General features: G+C 54.5%; 2 protein-coding genes and 1 long non-coding RNA gene across 3 annotated transcripts in view; 1 reads left to right on the top strand and 2 right to left on the bottom strand.

Moving 5' to 3' along the window:
* The window catches only part of TRIM38 (tripartite motif containing 38), a 30508-nt gene extending 10901 nt beyond the window's left edge, over positions 1-19607 (bottom strand). The window contains exons 1-2 of the mRNA XM_037153007.2: positions 19354-19607; positions 18498-18573 (exon numbers count right to left, since the gene is read on the bottom strand). Coding sequence (XP_037008902.2) covers positions 18498-18573; positions 19354-19420 — 143 coding nt within the window. The 5' untranslated portion in view covers positions 19421-19607. The remainder of the gene's footprint in view (positions 1-18497; positions 18574-19353) is intronic.
* LOC128625989 (uncharacterized) lies at positions 983-2224 on the bottom strand. Its single transcript, XR_008389862.1, has 3 exons — positions 2031-2224; positions 1183-1471; positions 983-1068 (listed from the first exon to the last, which is right to left on the bottom strand). It is a non-coding gene; the product is annotated as an uncharacterized LOC128625989 (long non-coding RNA).
* LOC119054956 (sodium-dependent phosphate transport protein 3-like) lies at positions 2219-16354 on the top strand. The gene is made up of 12 exons (XM_037153018.2): positions 2219-2308; positions 6342-6452; positions 7590-7801; positions 9433-9666; positions 9750-9837; positions 11670-11756; positions 13049-13167; positions 13273-13434; positions 13879-14011; positions 14117-14264; positions 14963-15053; positions 16130-16354. The coding sequence occupies exons 2-12, from the start codon at positions 6425-6427 to the stop codon at positions 16262-16264; spliced, it is 1437 nt and encodes a 478-aa protein (XP_037008913.2). The 5' UTR covers positions 2219-2308; positions 6342-6424; the 3' UTR covers positions 16265-16354.
* Positions 19608-19923: the final 316 nt, after the last annotated feature.

Genomic DNA, 19923 nt, shown 5'->3' with positions numbered 1-19923 from the left:
GAGACTCCTAAAGTTTACCACGCAAAGATAGCATATTGTCAACAAAAGGAAAACTTTGCAGCCACGCAGCAGATGGGACAATGGGAAAGAACCTCAACAGGAAGCCGGATCCCAGCAGAAGAGGCGCAAGCCACCCGCGCCTGCTCTGCTCCGAACACGAGGCTCCCGAGTTGGAAGTCGATGTTCTTGTCAATTCCCAAGAAACCTCAGCGGTCAGCTCTTCCCGTATTTCTACTCTGCTCTCTGGGTCGGGCTCTTAGAGGTGGAGGCAGAATCCTCTGCCTACAATCTCTAAATCTTAGCTGCATTGTCGGGTATGTTTTTCTTTGTCTTTCTGTTCTGCATTCTGAGAAAATTCCTCAAAAGTTTCTTTCACTGCCCTGAGACAGCCCTTCTCAGATTTATCCCACAGGTGAATTGATTATGCTGATAAAGTCTCTCAGGGTCCGGGGAGGGTCCAAGTTTCACATTTCGATGTGTGTGTGTCTGTGTCTGTCTACGCATGCACACATAGATAAATGTGTACATATTTACACGCACACATAATTCTATGTGAATAGACTAAATATGTTGGGTTTTATTTAGTTCTATAGGGTTTTTTTTAACCAACTTACTAATTACCCCACCATTGCCAGAGAACATAAAAAACTTCTTGCTCATTCCATTTCTGACTAATGACTTCTACTAATGGGAAAAATCATCGATTTTTAAAAAATGTTTATCAGGTCTCTAATCGGTTCCTCAAACTCCCTTCACACCACGTCCCTCCCTCCTTGTGCTGAACAATCCAGGTTCCCCACACGCGGCTCTGCTCTTTCCAGAAGGTCTATCCGCCCCCCGCCACCACCACTACCACCACTATTGAGGACTGGCCACAGCCCCACCCCCCGGGCTGCCTCCCTCTGACACCTGTGTCTTGGCCCAGGGCCACATCGAGCTGCTTGTTGTCACCGCTTTCCAGTCTCCCTTGTCATCTCACCCAGCGGACTCTGCACCCGGGGAGTCCAAGGTCAGGTCAGAAATGAAATGCTGTTCCCAAAAGCCAGTGCCATGTCTGGAATATAGTAACTGCTCAAAAAAAAAAAAGAAAGAAAAGAAAAGAAAAAAAGAGGGCGGAATTGAACTAGACTGACTGCAAAGAGCCATTAACCCCAGGCCAGAGAGACTAAATGTTTAAAGAACCTCTGATCTTCTGCACTGCCATCACCCTGGATATGTCTGGATTACAGGCGTGTGTTCTTTAAGCGGCTCTCTGAGCTGTAAAGGTCGTGACGGGCTGAGGGCTTGGACCAGCTGCAGAAACAGTGGCCCTCAGCGGCGTCTGACTCCAGCATCTGACAGTCATTCAGTCGTCTCACGTGTGTTGCGCACCCAAGGCGGTGTTCAGCACTCATGCCTCCAGGGAGAGGGTGGCCTGCCCGCACCTTAGTTTTTAGCCACTGAAACCCATTTTTGATGTCCGTCCTGTGAACTGTAAAGCAAATGCGTCAAGCCAGTAAGTCCGTGTTAATTTATCACAGCAGCAACAGAAGCTGATGCAGAGGAACCAAGAAGCCAAACCAAGGAGCTGGGGTGGGGTGGGGTGGGACTAACTGGGGCTGGGGACCAATCTGAAGCTAATAGAGCTGGAAGGACTGGTCCTCCGCTTCAGTTTAAAAGGATCGAGAGTCAAAGTAGGAAAACCAAGTAATAGCCACAGTCCAAACTTGAAGAATCACAAATAGGACACAAGTTCAAGAATCAGGAGTCTGGCAGAGCTGGGGTTCAGAGGGTAGAGTGTGGGCAGCCTCACGGGAAGGCAGCCTGGTCCCCCAAGTTTCCATTTACCAGACTTCAGGCACCAAATGCTTAAGGAAAGGCTCCCTGGCTTCACGGAGCCCTCGAGGGGACTTCTCACTAAGGGGGGACCTGCTTCCAGTCCGCTTGTGCAATGGGTTTAATTTGCCCAATGGCCCCGTGAGTCCAGAGATACGACCCCTCCATACTGGTGAAGACACCCGGGCCACACGAGGAAGTGAAGGTGGCCTCACCTCGCCAATCCCCAGCTCTTCCATCCAGGAAGGTCTCGTGGACCTTTCCGGCCATGTTGAAAGCAGAAGAACATGGAGTCACCCTCTGAGATACACGTTCTAGCAGCTAGGACTTGAAGGCCAAGTTAAACATTAAGCAACAGACCTGCTGCTGCCTGCATGCCACGTGGACTTGTCTGTCTCCGCAGGACGCAGAGCGCTCTGAAAGGGGACAAGGGACAGAAACCACTTCGAGGCGGTCTTAGAGCGAGCGCTCAGAGACGGGCTTCATGGTGCAGGTACGTGGCTCCCTTCTCTTCGGGTTGGAGGATATTGCAAATTAATCTGAGACCCATCAGAGGGAGGTCGCGGGTTGAGGCGAAGTCAGAGAATGAGCCTGGATGGCAGCCTAAGAACCCCCATCTGGGAATGGTTTCAGGATCCAAAACGAAGACTTTCTAAAAAAAGTCATCGATTCAATCAAGACCCTGGAGCAGGGCGTGGGGCCAGCAGTGCCAGGGACACTGTGGGCGATGTGGCTGCTTCGAGGCTTCTGGGTGGTCAGTGTAGTGCCACGTGGGACGGGCTGTGGCTGTGGGTTAAAATCCTGGATCCCAGCTAACGAGGTTTGGGATTGGGGACTGGGACTGTGACGAATGGGTCTTCAGATTTCTGTATAGACTTGGCATTGCCTCTCCAGAAAAGGGGGATATGAACCAAGCCGTGTGTAAGAGCGAAGGCAAAAGACCATGGTGCCTGTGCACAGCACCTGCTGAGGGAGCTGACGGAGGCGTCCAGAGGACCGCGGTCAGGCCCGATGGGCAGGGAGCCGGGAGAACTCAGGGAAGGCGCCCAGGGGACAGCACGGCCGGGCTCACACTGGCCTGGAAGACGGGCCTGAGGCGGTCCCTGGAGGAGGGGTGTGCAGCACGCCAGCGTCTCCTGAGGAGCTGAGCTGGGAGCCCCCCAGGGGCAGGGCCCAGTTGCGCCTTAACTTTGCCTACCCCTGCCTTCTCGGAGTGCCCACAACGGGGGCCGAGGACACTCTGTTCTGTGACTGAATTCATAAAGGATCATAGGTGACATAAGCAACCCACCGGAATAACCCATTTTATTTCGGAGCCACCAGTCTCACTAAAGGCGGGCAGTGCCACTCACTAACTCGGACGCCTTCTGTCCTCCCACGTTCCTGGGCGTCCCTTCCCCCCCACTGCACGCGTTCTAGTCCACGGGGACCCACTTTGAAAAGTTCAAAACCAATTTCACAACCAAAGGCATTTTTACTGGACTCAGTGTTTGCCGTAAGCCTCTACTTAGTGATCCCACGGAAGTCCAAGCGCTGACGCGGTGCCTGCCCGTTGTCACTGCGGCTGTTCCCAGCAGTCACATGTCACAATGCACAAGACCACACTGGGAGGAGGCACGTCTGGTGCCCCTGCCCTCCCTCCCTGGGGAGGGACGCTGGCCTGCTTTTTCCCCCCCGTACACAAGTGCTCCGGTTACCTCTGACCCTGTTCCCCAAACAGCAGACGCAGGGCCCCGGCTGCCCTTTGACACGCAGGTCCGAGCTCTCTCAACCACTCTGACACTCACTCTGAGTGAACGAGGACACAGCTAACAGAGGTGACGCAAGGCAGGCTGAGGATTACCGGGAATCTGAGGGCCACGGTTATGGAGAAATAGCAAGTTCAGGACTAAGAAGACTGGGGAAAAACTAATCTTTTGTTTATGCACAAACCACTGTCCAGGTTATTAATTTTATATCAAATGCAACTCTACCTTGCCTCAAAATAATTTTTTAAAATAAAGAGCTGCCCTTTAACTTAATTTCACCCCCATTTTCTGTCTGTCCACTCGCAGCTGAGGCTGTGGGATTCCCTGCTCTGCCAACGTCACTGCTGAGCGGGCAAGTCCTGGGCCGTGTTTACCGCGGGGCCAAGATGCACCCTGCTCTCTACGTGTTACGCCAGCACTCAGACCCCACGGGTTCACGGTTCTCTCTCAGATTATCCTGGAAAACCCGTTTCCATGTGTGCCTCGCAGAAAGACCCTGGTTTAGAGTGGTTTGAGGTGCCCACCTGCTTTCTGTCTGGGTCTCACCCAGAGGGGATGGGAATTAACAAGCGAGATTAGCTGTCGAGACAAAATTCAAAGACGCGTTTGAAACCATGAAAGCTAAGGCAGGGGTGGCAGCAGGTGACAGGAAACCGGCAGCGGACGCGATGGCTTGTGACGCGATTCCACGAACGAAAAAAGCTCTCAAGAAAGAGTAGTTGTTTTGACTTTTTAAGTACTCAAGAAGCTCAGTTTGACAGTGTTTCCATCGTGAAACTTCCTTCTGTGTTAAAACAATTTAAAATCCCATCGATTCCGACCTAGAATACCTCAACATGAAGCTACCCCAGTGCGCTTAAAAGCTGCTTGTACTGAAAGTGTGAACGCGGAGGGAAGTCGGGCCCGGGAGGCGTGTGCGGGCTCAGCCTGCGCTGTGCTGCGGCGCCGGTCACTTCTCCGAACTCCCATCAGTGAGCCGAGGAGGACTGCTGAGCCTGCAGAGACGGTCACAGAAGCTGGTGGGAAAACTCTGTCCTGGCCGCTGCGGGCGTAGTCAGAGAGTCGCCACCTTCAGCCACGTTTGCGATCTCACATAACAAGAGAAGTGAAGAAGTGACTCCGGGTCAGCCGCGCGTTGGGTCCGGTTGCTCAGCTGGGATCCGAGCGCACACCGCTGGGGGATGGGTGTCCTCCGGCCCTGGCGGACTGAGTGCCTTCCAGGCAGAGCCCACGCCGCACTTCCTGCTGCCGCCCTTGTCCCGCGTTTGGGTTCATGGTCATCAAAGTAGAAAACCCCAAAACTTAGGTGGGGAAATGGTACTCCCGGAATTCTGCAGGCATGTGGCAAGCAGAAAACTCTGGTGACCATGACGATGAAGCCCAATTACTGCTCTAAGTCGCTCAGCTCCTTCTGAATGTAAAGTGAGTCACTACCGAGTGTTCACAAAATCACCGTCAGTACAGAGAATCAGGAAGAACGACACGACCACCTCGTGAGTCTGTCCCCCTCTGGGGCGTCCGTGCATCAAGCCAGGCTCGGTGCCTGCGTGGCACACAAGAGCAGTCACTTCCACGGACTACTGAGAGCGTCAGGTTAATACAGTGCATGGTAACCATCTATGAAAATGGACTCACTGAACCCTTACTGTGTCTCTAATGTTATGTGGCGATGAGTAGCACCGCAGAGTATCTGGGGGCAAAGTTCTTCTGTGTCTTCCCTTGTGATTCTTCTCCCCAAGGCCGCAGGGTATGAACTCCCCTGTGGGCGTGGGTGGGTCTCGTTAGATGTGTGTGCAGAGAGAATGCCAGGGCTTTGGATGAAGCAGCGCGACGCCGGCCGGGTGTTTGTAGAGTCGCAGACCCTTCGGTTTAGGAGCAGCTGCAAAACCGACGGTATTCTTAGGGCGGCCATGGTGCCCATAGTGAGTGTGGGTGTCCCCAGAGACAGTTTGATTGACGCACAGACACCCGCTCTGTGCCTGTCGGGGTCCTGAGTTCTCTTCACCTGTCGAAATAGCTAGATTTCTTCGTGGTTGTAGTAGAAAGCCCCCACTCAGTTCGATTTCGCAGGCGATTTGAAAATCCTTTCCATCCAACCCTGGCTGGTGTGGCTCAGTGGACCGAGCACCAGACTGTGAAGCAAAGGGCCATTGGTTTGATTCCCAGGCACCTGCCTGGGTCGCGGGCCAAGTTCCCCAGTGTGGGGCACATGAAAGGCACCTACACGTCGACGTTTTTCTCCCTCTCTTTCTCCCTCCCTTCCTCTCTGTCAACAAATAAATAAGTAAACTATTTTTAAAAAAAAGAAAATCTGCTCAGTCTAGTGAGGTGTCCAAATTGTGTGCAGCAGAGACAAGGGTAAACATTTTAAGCCTTTAAGGTAAAACCTCCAAGTGTTACAGACGCTGTCCCTCGTGTTCAAAGACGACACCGTGGGACACGGTCCTGATGGACGGAAGGGGCAGAAACGTGCTCAGGGAAAGCGAGGGCTGCTCCGGGACTTGCCCCCCGGCTCCTCGCTCCCCTTCGCACGGTTGTCTGTGGTCCGCCCTGTTCCCGTGGAAGCTCCACTCAGAACGGGAGGACACGGCGGGGACTTTCCACCAAAGTTTCTCATGCAAACCCACAAAACTCCATGAGCATCGCTGCGCCACACGTGCTGTGAGGCACGAAGCACAGAGCCGGCTGCCACCCACGCGTTTACTGACACCGTGAGAAGGTGATGTTGACATGAAAAAGTGACTCATGTGCTGTTTTGGGTTGTTTTTCTGCCCGTAGATCAAAGCCTGTCGTGGTGAAAGAGATTCGGGGCCGAGGCGGCCTCTGCCTTGAAGTGCAGTGACACTGCCCAGAGGAGTCACATGGACAGGAAGCCGTCCCCCCGGAAAGGTACGGTCACCCGTCACCTCTGCAGCTGACTCCAGGAGGAGCGCCCGCTCTCCCTGTGTCCGGTTCACGTCCTCACCCTCCTCCCCTCCCCGCGCTGTGGTTTGGGACCAGCCCCCACCTGCCTACTGCCGCCCGCTGCTGCCCCCTCCTCAGGGGACCCGCTGAGTTGTCATCCGAAATCAAGCCAGACAACCAGTAAATCCCGGGGCACGAGGAAGGGAGTGACCCCCAGGCTGGGCAGGAGGCCCCGTCCCCGCAGAGAGGGAAGTTCCATTCATCGGGAAATAATTCTCTTCGGGCGGCCAACCCCGTCCCTGAGCCCACTGGCCGGTGAAAGGGATTTTCTCTCGTTATAGTTGCCTCTGTTTCCTCCAAGGCTCTCTCATTTCTCTTTCGTCCAAGTTCTCCAAATATGTAGTGCAATATATATATATATATATATATATATATATATATATATATATATATATATATATATATATGATATACATGCTATATATGTATGATAACAGACTTCGTCATTCACATGGGAACACTTCAGCAGTGGCCCCTTGTTCCACTTCATGGGGACTTGAAAACAACATGACTCTTGTGTCACACTGCACACGCCTCCAGCACCAACAAACTCCGTAGAGGTGGTTTTCCCGTTACTTTTGTAAAGAGCTGAACATAAACGAAGGCAGGTACACGTGGGCGTCACACTCGAGTTAGCAGTGAGCAGAAGGCCCCCCCCCCACATCGTAAGCGAAGGCCCTGGACGTTTGGTTGCTCCACCCAAAGGCAGCCGTCTCGCCGCCCTGCGGAAACGTCCCAGGCCCTCGGTGAGTGGGCGTGCGCACGCAGGGACCACTGGCCTGCCGCTGGGAGAAGTGTCCTGGGACCGGCTCTGCCACCTGCACTCCCACGTCTAACAAAGCGGCATAAACGCCTTCGTGTAGGTGGTTGTGTTTATTGTCTGCTTCCCACTGTTGCTTTACTCGATTGTAAGATCCCAGACTCACCGTCTTGAAGCCAACTAAAGACGGTGACAAAGGAGGGCGGTGGCCTCAGACTTCAGCGGAGGGGGAAACTGTCCTGTTTTCAGTGGGAGGGGCGAGCGCAGCCAGGACCTCCAGCCTCCTTCCCGCCCTTCCCCAGGCCCGCATCTCTGCTCCTTGCGCTGCGGACTGGCCGTGGTCATGCACCTGTCGAACCTCGCCATGATCACGCAGCGGGTGAGTCTGAGCATCGCGGTCATCGCCATGGTCAACGGCACACAGCAGCCTGCTGCAGCCAACGCCTCCACAGACAGGCCTCACGCTGAAGCGCTCCAGGACCCCGGGGGGCCCCTCCAGGAGCTCGGCGCTGGGGTGAGCAAGCCGGAGGGAGAACGGCCCTGGGGGGGGGGGCTGTGATCGTGATTCTGCGGAGAGGAGAGCATGAATGTTCCGGGACAAACTTTTCAGAACTGAAATTATTTTTCTTTGAGCTATGACTGAACTCTATGATAAAAATAATCTTTCATGGAGGTTCTTGTAATTACAAGCTGGAGGAATGTAGGGGGGAAATGTGGGAACTTCTAGAAAGGAACAGATTGCTGGGCATCTGGGCGTCTTCCATGAACAAAACAGGCCCATCTACGCACATCCGCCCCCGGCCCGCTCTGCGCCGCTCTGCACCTCTGGTCTTCGGGTGTTTTCCTCCCTGCGCTGTGCACACAGCCGGTGACGCCGCCGCGTCAGCCGGCAGCTCTGCCGATGGGTCGGGGGAAAATCAGCCATATTCCCTGCTCACCCCTCAGTTGACTAAGCCGGTTTTGCCAGTTATTTTAAATGTTTTCCAGCAACACTTTCTATATCTCTAGCTATCTCTATCTATCTATATATAGGATAGATCTGTATACATCTATATCTACCTATCTATGTATATAGATAGATGTGTGTGTATATATTTCTTTGAATTCTCCTCTGCACCAACTGTAACATCTTACCACCCTCATATTTCCTGAGTTCATTCCCAGGACCCAGCTTCTCGGCAATGACCTCCCCCTCGTTCATCCCACACACTCCCTGTCCCCGAGCTCCGGAATCGGGGTCACCCGCCCGGTGGCCCAGTCCTACTGCGCTCTTCGGAGTCCGGGCTGCTTCTCCGCGCAGTCTCCTCGGCCAGGGGCCCAGGAAAGCCCATGCTGGGCAGGTCAGAGCCCTGGTCCACTTCCTACCCTTCGGGGTCACTCCAAACGCTACAAGCCCACTTTTCTGCATTCTTCAATGGGAGTGAGCTTTCCTCTTTTTCTTTATACAAATCACAGGCGTTGGTCAGGGATGGTTCAAGTACTGCCGCCTCCCTGGGACTGTCCCAAAGTGTCCTTCCCTCTTCTCCGAGTCCGTGCCACTGAAATCCCTCCTCAAACAAGCCTTCCAACCCGAGTCACGGGGCTGGCGTTATTTCTCTTAAGTGGATAAAATACCGTATTTTACCCTTTCTGGCTCTTTACTTCAAACTTGTAACATTTATTTTCTCACCTAGTGGGCTACCCAAAACTATTTATCAGGTTCCGCTGCAAGCAGAATGTGACCTTGTTACTACAAAATACCCTTCGAAGTAGACCGTCACTCCCAAACCCGATTTTAGGGGCTGGTTTTCACCAGAGCGCGGAAAGCTGCATCTTCCTCATTCTTTGAAATGAGAGTCAACATGTCACCTTTCACCAGAAGCAAACTAAAGGAAGCCCTTCCACAGATGATATCTTCCTACCACCTACTGGCATAGTCATTTCTTTATCTCTTTTCTCCTTCTCTTCCTCTGGTTTTCTGTCCTTGGAAAGGAGCATATTCGGAGTCTAACTGGTTATTTGGAAAAGGTGGAATGTTTATGTTAGATAAAAAATAGCGAAAATCCAACTCTGCCATTCCATAGTAGGGTTCCACCAAACCCAGTTGGCTCTGGCCACGAAGCAGACCTTCCTTAGCAAAGGTTTTCCCTCCCTCCTCCTCCCCAGAGCTCTGTGTACGCATGGAGCCCTGAGACCCAGGGCATTATCTTCAGCTCCATCAGCTACGGGCTCATCCTGACCCTGGTCCCGAGCGGATACCTGGCAGGGATATTCGGAGCGAAGCGGATGCTGGGAGCCGGGTTGCTCGTCTCCTCCCTGCTCACCCTCTTCACACCGTGGGCCGCCGACCTCGGAGTGACTTTGCTGGTTGTGGTGCGGACCATCCAGGGCATGGCCCAGGTAGCCAGGCACCTCCTCCCCAGAGCAGACACGGGTTCCTGCATCCTGCCCTGGACCACAGGCCTTCGTGACTTTCATTGCAGGGAATGGCATGGACAGGTCAGTTTACCATCTGGGCGAAATGGGCCCCCCCACTGGAACGAAGCAGGCTCACCAGCATCGCGGGGTCAGGTAGGCATTCCCCTGCGCGTCGCAGCTTTGTCCTGGCTTCACCCTGCTTCACACGTCATCCGTGTGATGCCTGGGATGCTTTGGGAGGGACGGAAAATGCAACAATGTACGAGGTTACACACGGGCAGGAAGGACCCATCTGAGCCGGGACATCGCAAAGGCTCGGCACAGCGGGGCCCTGTGAGCTGCGAAAGCCCTCACGTGTGGGGGCGTGTGGGACTGTAAGCAATTGCGTACGAGGAGAAAGACCAAATGCACGGTATAAACACCACTTTAACAATGACATACCAGCGAGAACTGAGACTACTGAATCCAGAGTGAAAAGGCCGGAAGGTAGAATTTAAACATCGCACGAATCCGAGCTCCATGGTGTTGTGGGCGAGTCCTCGCGACCCTCGGGTGTGAGTTCTGCCTCTAACTTTCGCTCACAAAGGAAGGGGTCGCTGTCCGCTGAGGACGAGAGCCCACAGGTGGCAGGACCAGCAGGTGGGAGCACCGAGACCTTGAGTGCCCGCAGCGGACACGCCCCAACCCCCACCACACAGCGCGCCCTCAGTCACCACACCGGACACAGTGCACGGTCTCACTAAGAAGGTGACAGCTTCATCCGTGCAGTGCGCTCCCTGGTAGCTCTGAGGGTGTGCGTTTGAAGACCAGACCGAGGTTCCTTCGAGCCTCTCCCTCCGGCCCAAGCACGTGCGCCTGCGGACTCTGCCTCCGAGGCGACCAACCCTCCCACTGCAGCGCTCGTACCCCCTCAGCCTCAGTCCGCAGACCCCCCAGCGACTCCCTCCGCACCGGCTGCATGTCCACCCACCCTCTCTTCCCACCAACGCCACACTCTCTCCCCAGAGCACAAGTGGCCGTGATTGTTCTCCCGCTGGGGAATGTTCACGGCATTCCTCCCCGTCCTCCTGGGGCCCGGATGCAAAGCCATGAGCTGCCAAGGGCCCTCCCGGCTGGGCCAGCCCCAGGGCCCCTGTGAGCTCTGCACCGACTTCCCTGGGGCCCCGCTCAGTTTCCTGCCAAGTCCTCTGCCTCCAGCTGCTTTTCCCAAAGCCCGTGTGCAAACAGTTCCTATTCAACAATTCAACAACGAAGTTGATCATCGCTCTTAATTGCTCCTCGTGGATGCTTTCAGAGAGCATTGTAGTCTTACTACGTTTATATTCTCCACCCTTTCTTTTTTCAAATTGGGACCCACTGGCAGGGTCATGAAATCTGTTAAGTGGGTCAAAACCTGTATTTAGAAATCGAAGTGAATGGAACAGAGCAGAGCAGAGCAGGCCTGCGTGGCACGCGGTGAAGCTACGCACTGAGTCCGGGAACTTGTCTGAGGGGTGTGTGTTGTGTTTGTGTGTGTGCTGTGTCGCTGTGCACAGTGCATTTCTTACTGTGGGTCTGTGTAACTCACATTCAGACTCCAGGATCTTACTTGTGACAGTGAGTTTTGTTTGCGCTTTTCTCTCCGACTGACCACTGCAGACTGACCACTCCTTGGGAGCAAGGGCTGTAACCTGACTTTTGTAAGCCCTTCCTTTTCTGTCCCCAACATCTGCCAGAGTGTAACTCTGGTTATAAGGAAATACGGGTGGGTTGTGGACTCGGCCAGGCTGGTGCCCAGGAGCTGCCGTTGCAGTGGTGGGGGGATTATTAGCATCATCATTCCCAACTCCTTCACCTGACTTCACCGGGAGACCCGAGGGGCAAGGCTCTTGTCACCCAGTAACTGCAAGGCTGCCACCTCACTGGTGGGACACTGATGAGGAAGGGGGGCCACTCGGTCTCAGCCTTCGTCGTGTCCCTAAGTGTTCCTCTCCTCATCTCTTCAGGGGCAGCGTGCGGGTCCTTCATCATCCTCTGTGTGGGGGGACTCATCTCACAGGCCTTGGGCTGGCGTTTCATCTTCTACATCTTCGGTGAGTCACTTCCCCCCAGTGCATCTGTGTCCCAAGCGTTCAGCCACATCCTTCTGGCAGGACAGCAGGGGTTTTCTGTTACACGGAAGATGACGAAGAACGTGAGGGCTGGGAGCTGTCTTGTCTTACCCAAAGTCTGGGTAGTGACTGCGTGTCGCCGGCTTCGGAGAAGCTGAGAGAACGTCTCTATAAAGTCTACCCCGCCATCTGCCACGCCGAGTCTCCTTCTCCACGTGGCTAAGACACGGGGCTGGGGACTGACTACACCGTCGAGGTGTCCTCGTATTTCAGAACGAGTGTTTCTGCCAGACGCCCTTGGCCTGTCCTCTACAGGGGAGTCTTGTGACCCTCCCCGCGTGTGCACCTTCCTGCGGCACTTCTGGGACCGGTCCCAGCAGATCTGTCGTCCTGTCCTCGGCACTGCTCACTGACCTGTCTTCTCTAGGCCGTGCTGGTGTCGATTGTCTATTCCGCTTGTTCGTCGCCACCAGACCGTGAAAAGCTCCGGTCGAGGAACCCATTCTATAACCTACTGCGCCACCGTGGCTCCTGACTCACAGCTTTGTAAATAAAGGAATGCAGGAACCTGTCATTAGAAGGAATTTAATGAACACGAGTCCCCCAGCCTTTTAACACAGAGCCTTCTTCCAACGACAAATCTCAGCAACAACACAAGTTTCTGTTCTGTCGTGACGACCAAATAGTGTCATTCAACATGAGCTTCCTCTTCCTCAAGAGACCTGGCCCAGGTCTCCTGGGTCCGTGGACATGAATCACCAAGGGCATTTCCTGCAGACAGACGCCCGCAGCGGGTGCGCGGCGTGGCACAAGCGCACAGTCTCACCCACGTGTCAGAGGCTTCTCCTTGCTTCCCAGATTTTATTCTAGTTGCTCTGTGGACACACGATGATGCCCGTCCTCAGTCCTGACCATTCAGGTCGTCCAAAACGAGACGAGGTGCGAGTTAGATCTGCTGCTGGCAACATGCAGCCCTGTAAGCACCGAGTCCCAGGAGGGATGAGTCTTCGAGGCAACGGGACACTTGCTCAGCCCCCGCTGTCTCCAGAGGGGTCGGCGCTGACCCCTGGCCGTCTCTGTTGAGCAGGCAGTGCCTGGAGAGGTTCGGTTAAAAGAGATTCATAGAAGAACTGAAATAAAGAAGTGGGAACGTGAGGTTCTCGTGAGGGAATAACCATGAACTGCGTGTGTCTGGGGGGAGGGGTCCATGACAGAGGGAACCCCCCGACACCTCACAAACCTACCTGCAGACTAACGGGGTCCCGGCTCCCCAGGTGGCATCGGCTGTGTGTGCTGTCTCCTGTGGTTCACGGTGATTTACGATGACCCCGTGCGTCACCCGTGCATAAGTGTCAGGGAAAGGGATCACATCGTGTCCTCGCTGGCTCAGCAGGTACAACACCCCCCGGGCCACGCAGAGGCTCCAGGGCGGCACGGGGCTCCCGGGGGCCTCCCCTGCCCATTCTCACACCCGCGCTGATCGGCTGCTTCCTTCCAGCCCACTTCCTGTCGACGGTCGGTCCCCATAAAGGCCATGGTCCGCTGCCTGCCGCTGTGGGCCATTTTCTCAGGGTTTTTCAGCCACTTCTGGTTGTGCACCATCATCATCACGTACCTGCCGACCTACATCCATTCCGTGCTGCACGTCAACATCAGACAGGTGGGTGCCCTTCGGGCTCCAGGGGAACGGCCGTGGCCGTGGGGGAAGTGCTTCCACGCTCCTGTCCCAGTCCGGCCCTGCCCGCAACCGTTCACCCTCACCGCGGCCTTGAAGGAGGCGCTGTAAAGAAAGGTCCCGTGCACGGGTACGGCAACAGGACAGACAGAGGTGACATGCCACCCTCGATGGCACAACGGCTCAGGGAGACAGCTGCTGCCGAGTGTGTTCCTAATCGCCACGCCGCCACAGTGGGGTCTTGATCCTTCCGGTTCCCTCGGGAATCAGCATCGCTGTCTCGAGACGCAGCGTCGGGCCCCTCCCGAGGCTGGGATGCTCGGTTCCTCACCGCACACAGCTCGCACTGTCGGGGGCCGGCTGATGGTGGCCCGGTGAGGTCCATGCTCCTGCACCTCGGTCCTCACTGGATCCATGTCTTTCCTCCAGAGCGGGGTCCTGTCCTCCCTGCCCTTTGTTGCTGCCTTGACGTGTACGATTCTGGGGGGTCAGCTGGCCGATTTCCTTCTGTCCAGGAATCTTCTCAGACTGGTCACCGTGCGGAAACTCTTCTCATCCCTGGGTGAGGACAGGTGGGCGGGCTGGGGGACAACCTGCTGATGCCCTCTCTGTCCCGTGGTCCGAGCGAGTCCCAACACAGGTTCTGACACGGGTCCCGCCTGCCCAGGGCTGCTCCTCCCGTCGCTCTGTGCCGTGGCCCTGCCCTTCGTGGCTTCCAGTTACGTGACAACCATTGTTTTGCTGATACTTATCCCTGGGACCAGCAACCTGTGTGACTCGGGCTTCATCGTCAACAGCTTAGATGTCGCCCCCAGGTAGGATTCTTGCGGGCTGCTCCGGAGGTGCCAGACCTCAGTCTTGCTCCTCCGACTCCCTCACGTGGTTGCATCCAACAAACGGTGGCAGGACAGGGACAAACACCCAGACGCGTCAGCACCAGCCCTGAGGCGGCTCTAGACCGAGAGCCTGCCCAGCAGAGCCCGACAGCTGCTCTGGGAAAGGCCCCCTGGGTGCCAGGGACCTCCGCTCCCACCAACCTCCACACTCGCCATGAGCCGGACCCTACAGGGAGGTGGGGGGCTGGGGGGCTTCTCACGTGGCCGCACATCTAGTCGTCACAGCCACGCGAGGGGGGCGCTCCCCTTACCCGTGCGTCGGAGGGCGAGGGCCGGGGCGCAGGCGGTCAGGGGCCACGCCCAACGCCGCACAAAGACGGGGCCAGGACTGAAGCCCAGGCGGCTTGTCCTGTGTCTGTGTCCTGTGCACCCCACCAACTCCCAGGGAGGAGCCTGGGCTCCCGGGGGGCAGAGTGGTGCCCTGCTCACTAACTGGGCGCTAGGACGTGTCAGGGCGGCACTCGGACGCTGCCCTGGGCGCCTCAGGTCACTGAGGAGCGTGACTTCGCCGTGAGGGCGGAGCTGCAGCCACGCTGGGCTGCCGAAAAGACGGTCTACGAGAAATGCCGGCTGTGGACGGCAGCTTCCCGTAAGGCCACCCGACACCGTCCCTGCAGGTACGCCAGCTTCCTCATGGGCATCTCGCGGGGATTCGGGCTCGTCGCGGGGATCATCTCCTCCACCACCACCGGCTTCCTCATCAGCCAGGTGGGGCCTTTCACTGAGGACCGCCCACAGCAGGCGTTGTTTCGGGCACAGGGACACGCAGTGGGCCGCTGCTCTCAAGGACTGAGGTCCGAGGGGACACGCAAGCACAGACGAGCGCACTCAGCTCTACCCAGAGCACACACCGGGGCAGGTCCAGGGGCGCAGGTTCCCGGAGAAAGGGAGAGCGGAGCTTCTGGAGGTGAACGAGACCAGGTTGATGGAAAGGTCAGGGCTGACTTTCTCGAGGCACAAATGCATGGAGGTTCTTAGTTACACCCAGAGCGAAGGATACGTTTCGGGGTAAGAGAGGAAGACAGGCAGAGGGGGGAGACAGCGAGCAGATACGGCTCAGAGTCTCAGGATGGGAACAGGTGTCCATTCAAAGAGCAGTGATCACGGTGGACGGAGCAGGGGTGTGGCCATGAGGCTGGCTCCATGTGACATGGGGGCTTCTGGAGAAGACGAAAAGGCGGGACCAGGCTGGGATGGGAGGACAGAGTCAACTGACAGAATCGGTTTCATTTTGTTGCCATGCATTTTTGCGTGACCGGCTTTCTGGGTTGATTCTTGACACAGCTGCTACCAGTGCCTGTGATGGCGGAAATGAACTTGCCCTCCCAGGCCTCGGGCGGCGCCTTGGGCAGCCCCTCGGGCAGCTGGCCACTCTTGCCCTGCAGGGACGTCCTCTTGAAGGGTCTTCGATTGGCACCAAGGGCCGTAAACAATATAAAGCAGAGCCATAATATCTTAATGATGCATTTTAGACATAATTTTGAATGAATAATAGGATATTTTCATGAATGTTGAGGTCCAAAATCCAGTGAAAACATTAGGGTTGGTTAATTTATTTTGATTTAAAGAAAAATCCTTCCCAACCCAGAACCCAGTGCTCATTTGAGAGTCCTCATTTTGCTTCCAAGGCTCACCAAACCTTCTCTAATAACTTGAGACGAGGGGCTATCTCACGTTGACCCCTCCCTGTTCCTGAGGTCAGCACTGCCTGGCACCAAAGGGAGGGTTCCTAGGGCCAGTGGGGAAGGCACTGCTGACATTGATCATCCCGCTTTCTGCCCCAGGATTCGGTGTTGGGATGGAGGAACGTCTTTTTCCTGTCCGCTGGCGTCAACATGTTGGGCCTGCTTTTTTACCTCGAGTTCGGGCAGGCGGAAATCCAGGACTGGGCCAAAGACAGGAGACTCACCCGCCTCTGAGGGCGCAGAGCAGCGAGCAGAGGCAGAACCGACCATCAACATTTCCCTGTTTTCTCACTCGTTTGCATTCTTTCTCCGTGTTCTCTGCCACAGACTCGGCAGTTCCTGACCCAGTTGCATGTTAGATTTTCCGGGCAGTCTCTCAAACACACTGAGGGGTGGGACCCCCCCAGTGTGCTGGTCTTGGGGGGTCCCCAGGCACCACTGATTTTCCAATACTCCCCGGAGTTTCTGATGCTCAGCCAGGACTGACAATGGCAGGACAAGCTTGAAACATCAGTGCCTTCTGCCTTTGAATTTTCCTCCTTGGAAAGTACTAGGTGAATAAAATTCGACGTGAAACTAACGACTGGTAAGTACAGTCCCGAGGTGATTATGGACACAGCAAAGACTGGCTGGGAGCTGCAGCCGTATGATGTGGAGCTCTGCAGAGGACGGAATCTGAAATCTATAATCCAGAGAATTAACTTTTTTTTTTGTTTTTGTATACTGTGAAACTTGGGTGTTTATTTATATGGTTAAATTCTATTAAAGCTCACATGCTAAAATTAAATAGACTATTTTGAAATTATGTAGATGAGGATATTTCCGTCAGGCCAAACAGGTATTTGTGTGTCCTAGTGAATTCCAGGAGCTCAACCCCCGGGAGACCGCCAGAGAAGAGGACATGGCTGGGCTCACCAGACGTGGGCAGCGAGGACACAGCAGCGGGAAGCTGGCGCCAGGAGAAGAAGGTGTGTGACAGCTGGCAGTGTGGGCCCCTCCCAAAGCGGGCAGGGCGCTGGGTGCTGGAGGGAGATGGCAGAGGTGTGTGCCAATGCAGTGACGACCGACGTGGGGGAGAAGAACACTGAAGGTCTGCGTGACAAGACGGAAGAAGGCCTATCACCCACCAGAGAAGGTTCCTTTCCAGGGTAGAACAAGGTCATTGGAACTTCCTGCTCCCCCAGGATTTGCAAATAGGCATCAGGAACCCGGCACGCATGAATCCTGGCTCCTAGGCGGTCTCCACACACCAAGGGGCTCCGGTTCTGCTCACGGTCATCCCAGACAAGAGACTCCCACCACAGGAGAAGTCCAGTCCAGCCACAGGGACAGAGCTGGGCTCGCTGAGCAGACAAAGGGAAGAAATCTGTTGGCTTCATGACTAAAGCTCTCTTCCCTGGGCCTGGGCTTCCTTCCTCCTCTAAAGATTTGTTTTCCATCAGGAGATTTGGTGCCGAATGTGTCACTGCTGCTGGCTCAGCACTTCTTGGGTCACTGCCCTACTGCCCCCTGGGAAGGACTTCCCAGCACTGGCCACCCTCCTCCTCCTCACACTTTGATCTCACACTGTTGCCATTTCTCCTCCCCGCTCCCTCCTTGCTGGCCTCCCGTGAACTTCTCCTTTCCCCAGACTTGTAATTCCTCACTCGTCATCATCCATGTGTCCTGAAGACCTGCAGCCTGAACTCATCAAACCCCCGAACTCTCCAAAGTCACCACATACACCCCCCACCCAGTCCCAGTTCCCATGCCAGCAGTCGCCCCCATCCCCTTCTGCAGGAGACACGCTTTCCCGCCTGGGAAACTCCTGCACAAACACTCCCCCACCCACCCCCAGGGAGCCTTTAAGAATACTCCCAGGTGGAATCGGTTGCCCTACAGAGTCGTGGCCACCACATGTAAAGTCCGCCACCTTTTCCTGCTGCCCTGAACGTCATCTCCTAGGCAGCTGAAGAGCCGGACACCAAATGCATTTGTGGGAGTGCACCGTGAACAGTGAATAACGAATATTTCAAGTTTCCCTGCGCTCTCACAGTTTTGTGATAGAGGACAAAAAACACATTTTAAAGTACTTGCCTTAAGTTTCATCTGCACGGCGATTTCCAAACAAATAAAAAAAATATGGGGTTAAAAAAAGAACCAACAAGGAAATGAATACATACGACGGAAAATGTCTGGTGCGTTCAGCTATTGGGCAATTTTTCCTGTTTCTCAAATTTACTCGAAATAGCAATAAAGAGAAAAATAGGTACAGTAATGTATTTTAAAAGATGTAGCATGCAATCCTTTCTGTTAAGAAGAAAAAGTATTTAAAAAATATCTCTGAAAGGATGGGAGGAAACATTAAGCTGGGTTCTCACAAGAGGGACAAGAGATGGATGTACGTGTGTCTCTCAGAAGAGAGCTTCGCCCCACCTCTGGCCACTGAGGGCGCCCTCAAATGCACCCCCAGCTGCGAAGCACTCACCTGTGCACTTCCAAAGCGGGAGGGCCAACGGTCCACCACGAGTGACTGTCACAAGGCCACAAAGCCTGTCCCCCATCTGCAGGTAAACGAACATAAGAAATAAGAGACAAAAGTAAGTAACACGCTCTAAAAACAAGGCTCTCATGCATAACAAGTGAATAGATGCCAACTAATTACTAATTGGGGGAAGAGCCGTCACAGGTGAGGAAAGCAGCAGATCGGAATGGCCGGCTTCGTGGCGGGAAAGCCTGGCTGAGGCAGTCCGGGGCTTGGCGGTGACGCAGCGGCGCCCAGCTCTCCCTGCCGCCCCAGCCCACCAGTCGGTGGGGTGTGTGCACAGGCATATTCGCTTCCCCCCCTGCGGGGAAGACTTATAATCCTTGTCTCATCAGTAACAACACTGTTCACGTGACTCGCTTCAACCAATGCATATTGCGCCAACAGGACAAGGGCTGTTTTTAGCCAGAAACTTTCTGATGTTGTCTCCTTGTCCTCTGCCATTAGACTGTCTGGGCCCTAGACTGAAGCTGCTCCACCTTCCTGGGCCCCGGGTGAAGATGCCGTGGCCCAGAGCAGCTGAGCATGGGACATGCGGCATGAAGCAGGTTGCTGCAAACCATTGAGATGGGGGGGGTAATTTGTTATTGCAGGATAACCTAGCCTGTACTGACTGATATGAGAATTAGTAGCAGGGGTCAAGTGCGACCAGAAGAGAAATACACCCCCTGCCTTGAAATGTGTAGTGTTCACTGGTCGTGAGGCAAAGAAAAAACATATTGGAGGCTGGAAGGGTGTGTATTAGTGCAACATTTGGTACAACTTTTGCTTAATCCAAGTTAGAAAGCATAAAATATACCTAATAAGTTTCCCGCTTTAGGTCGAGTGGTTGGAATATCCAATGTCGGAGTCTTTGTTAGTTGCATTTGTCCAGATTCTCCGAAAGTGTACGTGGTCAGGAAACCGTTGGCCACTTTCAGAATATCTAGACTTACAGGTTTGGAAGAAGAAACTTCTCGATAGAAAAATTACTTAAACAAAAAACGATTAAAACTCATTCTTGTGACAAGACATCTTAATAATAGCAATTGTAATAATGATGTCAGGTGGCTTTATTTCTGTGACATGATTTACCCTTGCTCCTTTCTTTGACGTCCAAATAAGTGAGTCAATGAAGTAGAAGCCGGTTCCGAGTCCCAGGCAGACGAGGAAGGTGTCTGGACGCTCGGCCCCATGTACTGAGTTACACAGCCCTGGTCAGAGGATGCGACACAGTCTTGCTTCCCGACAGTGCGAGACCTTTCCTACAATACAAACGTCCACTTAACTGAGGTCCTGTCTGGAATCACGTAACACCTCGGCCCACAAGCACCCCTCCTCTTCTTCAACGTCTTCTCCTGAAAGTCCTATTTGCCACAATTGTTCTTTT

Source organism: Artibeus jamaicensis, unplaced genomic scaffold (genome assembly GCF_021234435.1).
Source record: "Artibeus jamaicensis isolate MK-2021 breed Jamaican fruit bat unplaced genomic scaffold, CSHL_Jam_final scaffold_1689, whole genome shotgun sequence".
NCBI classification, from domain to species: domain Eukaryota; kingdom Metazoa; phylum Chordata; class Mammalia; order Chiroptera; family Phyllostomidae; genus Artibeus; species Artibeus jamaicensis.
This window is presented reverse-complemented; position numbering and strand designations above follow the sequence as displayed.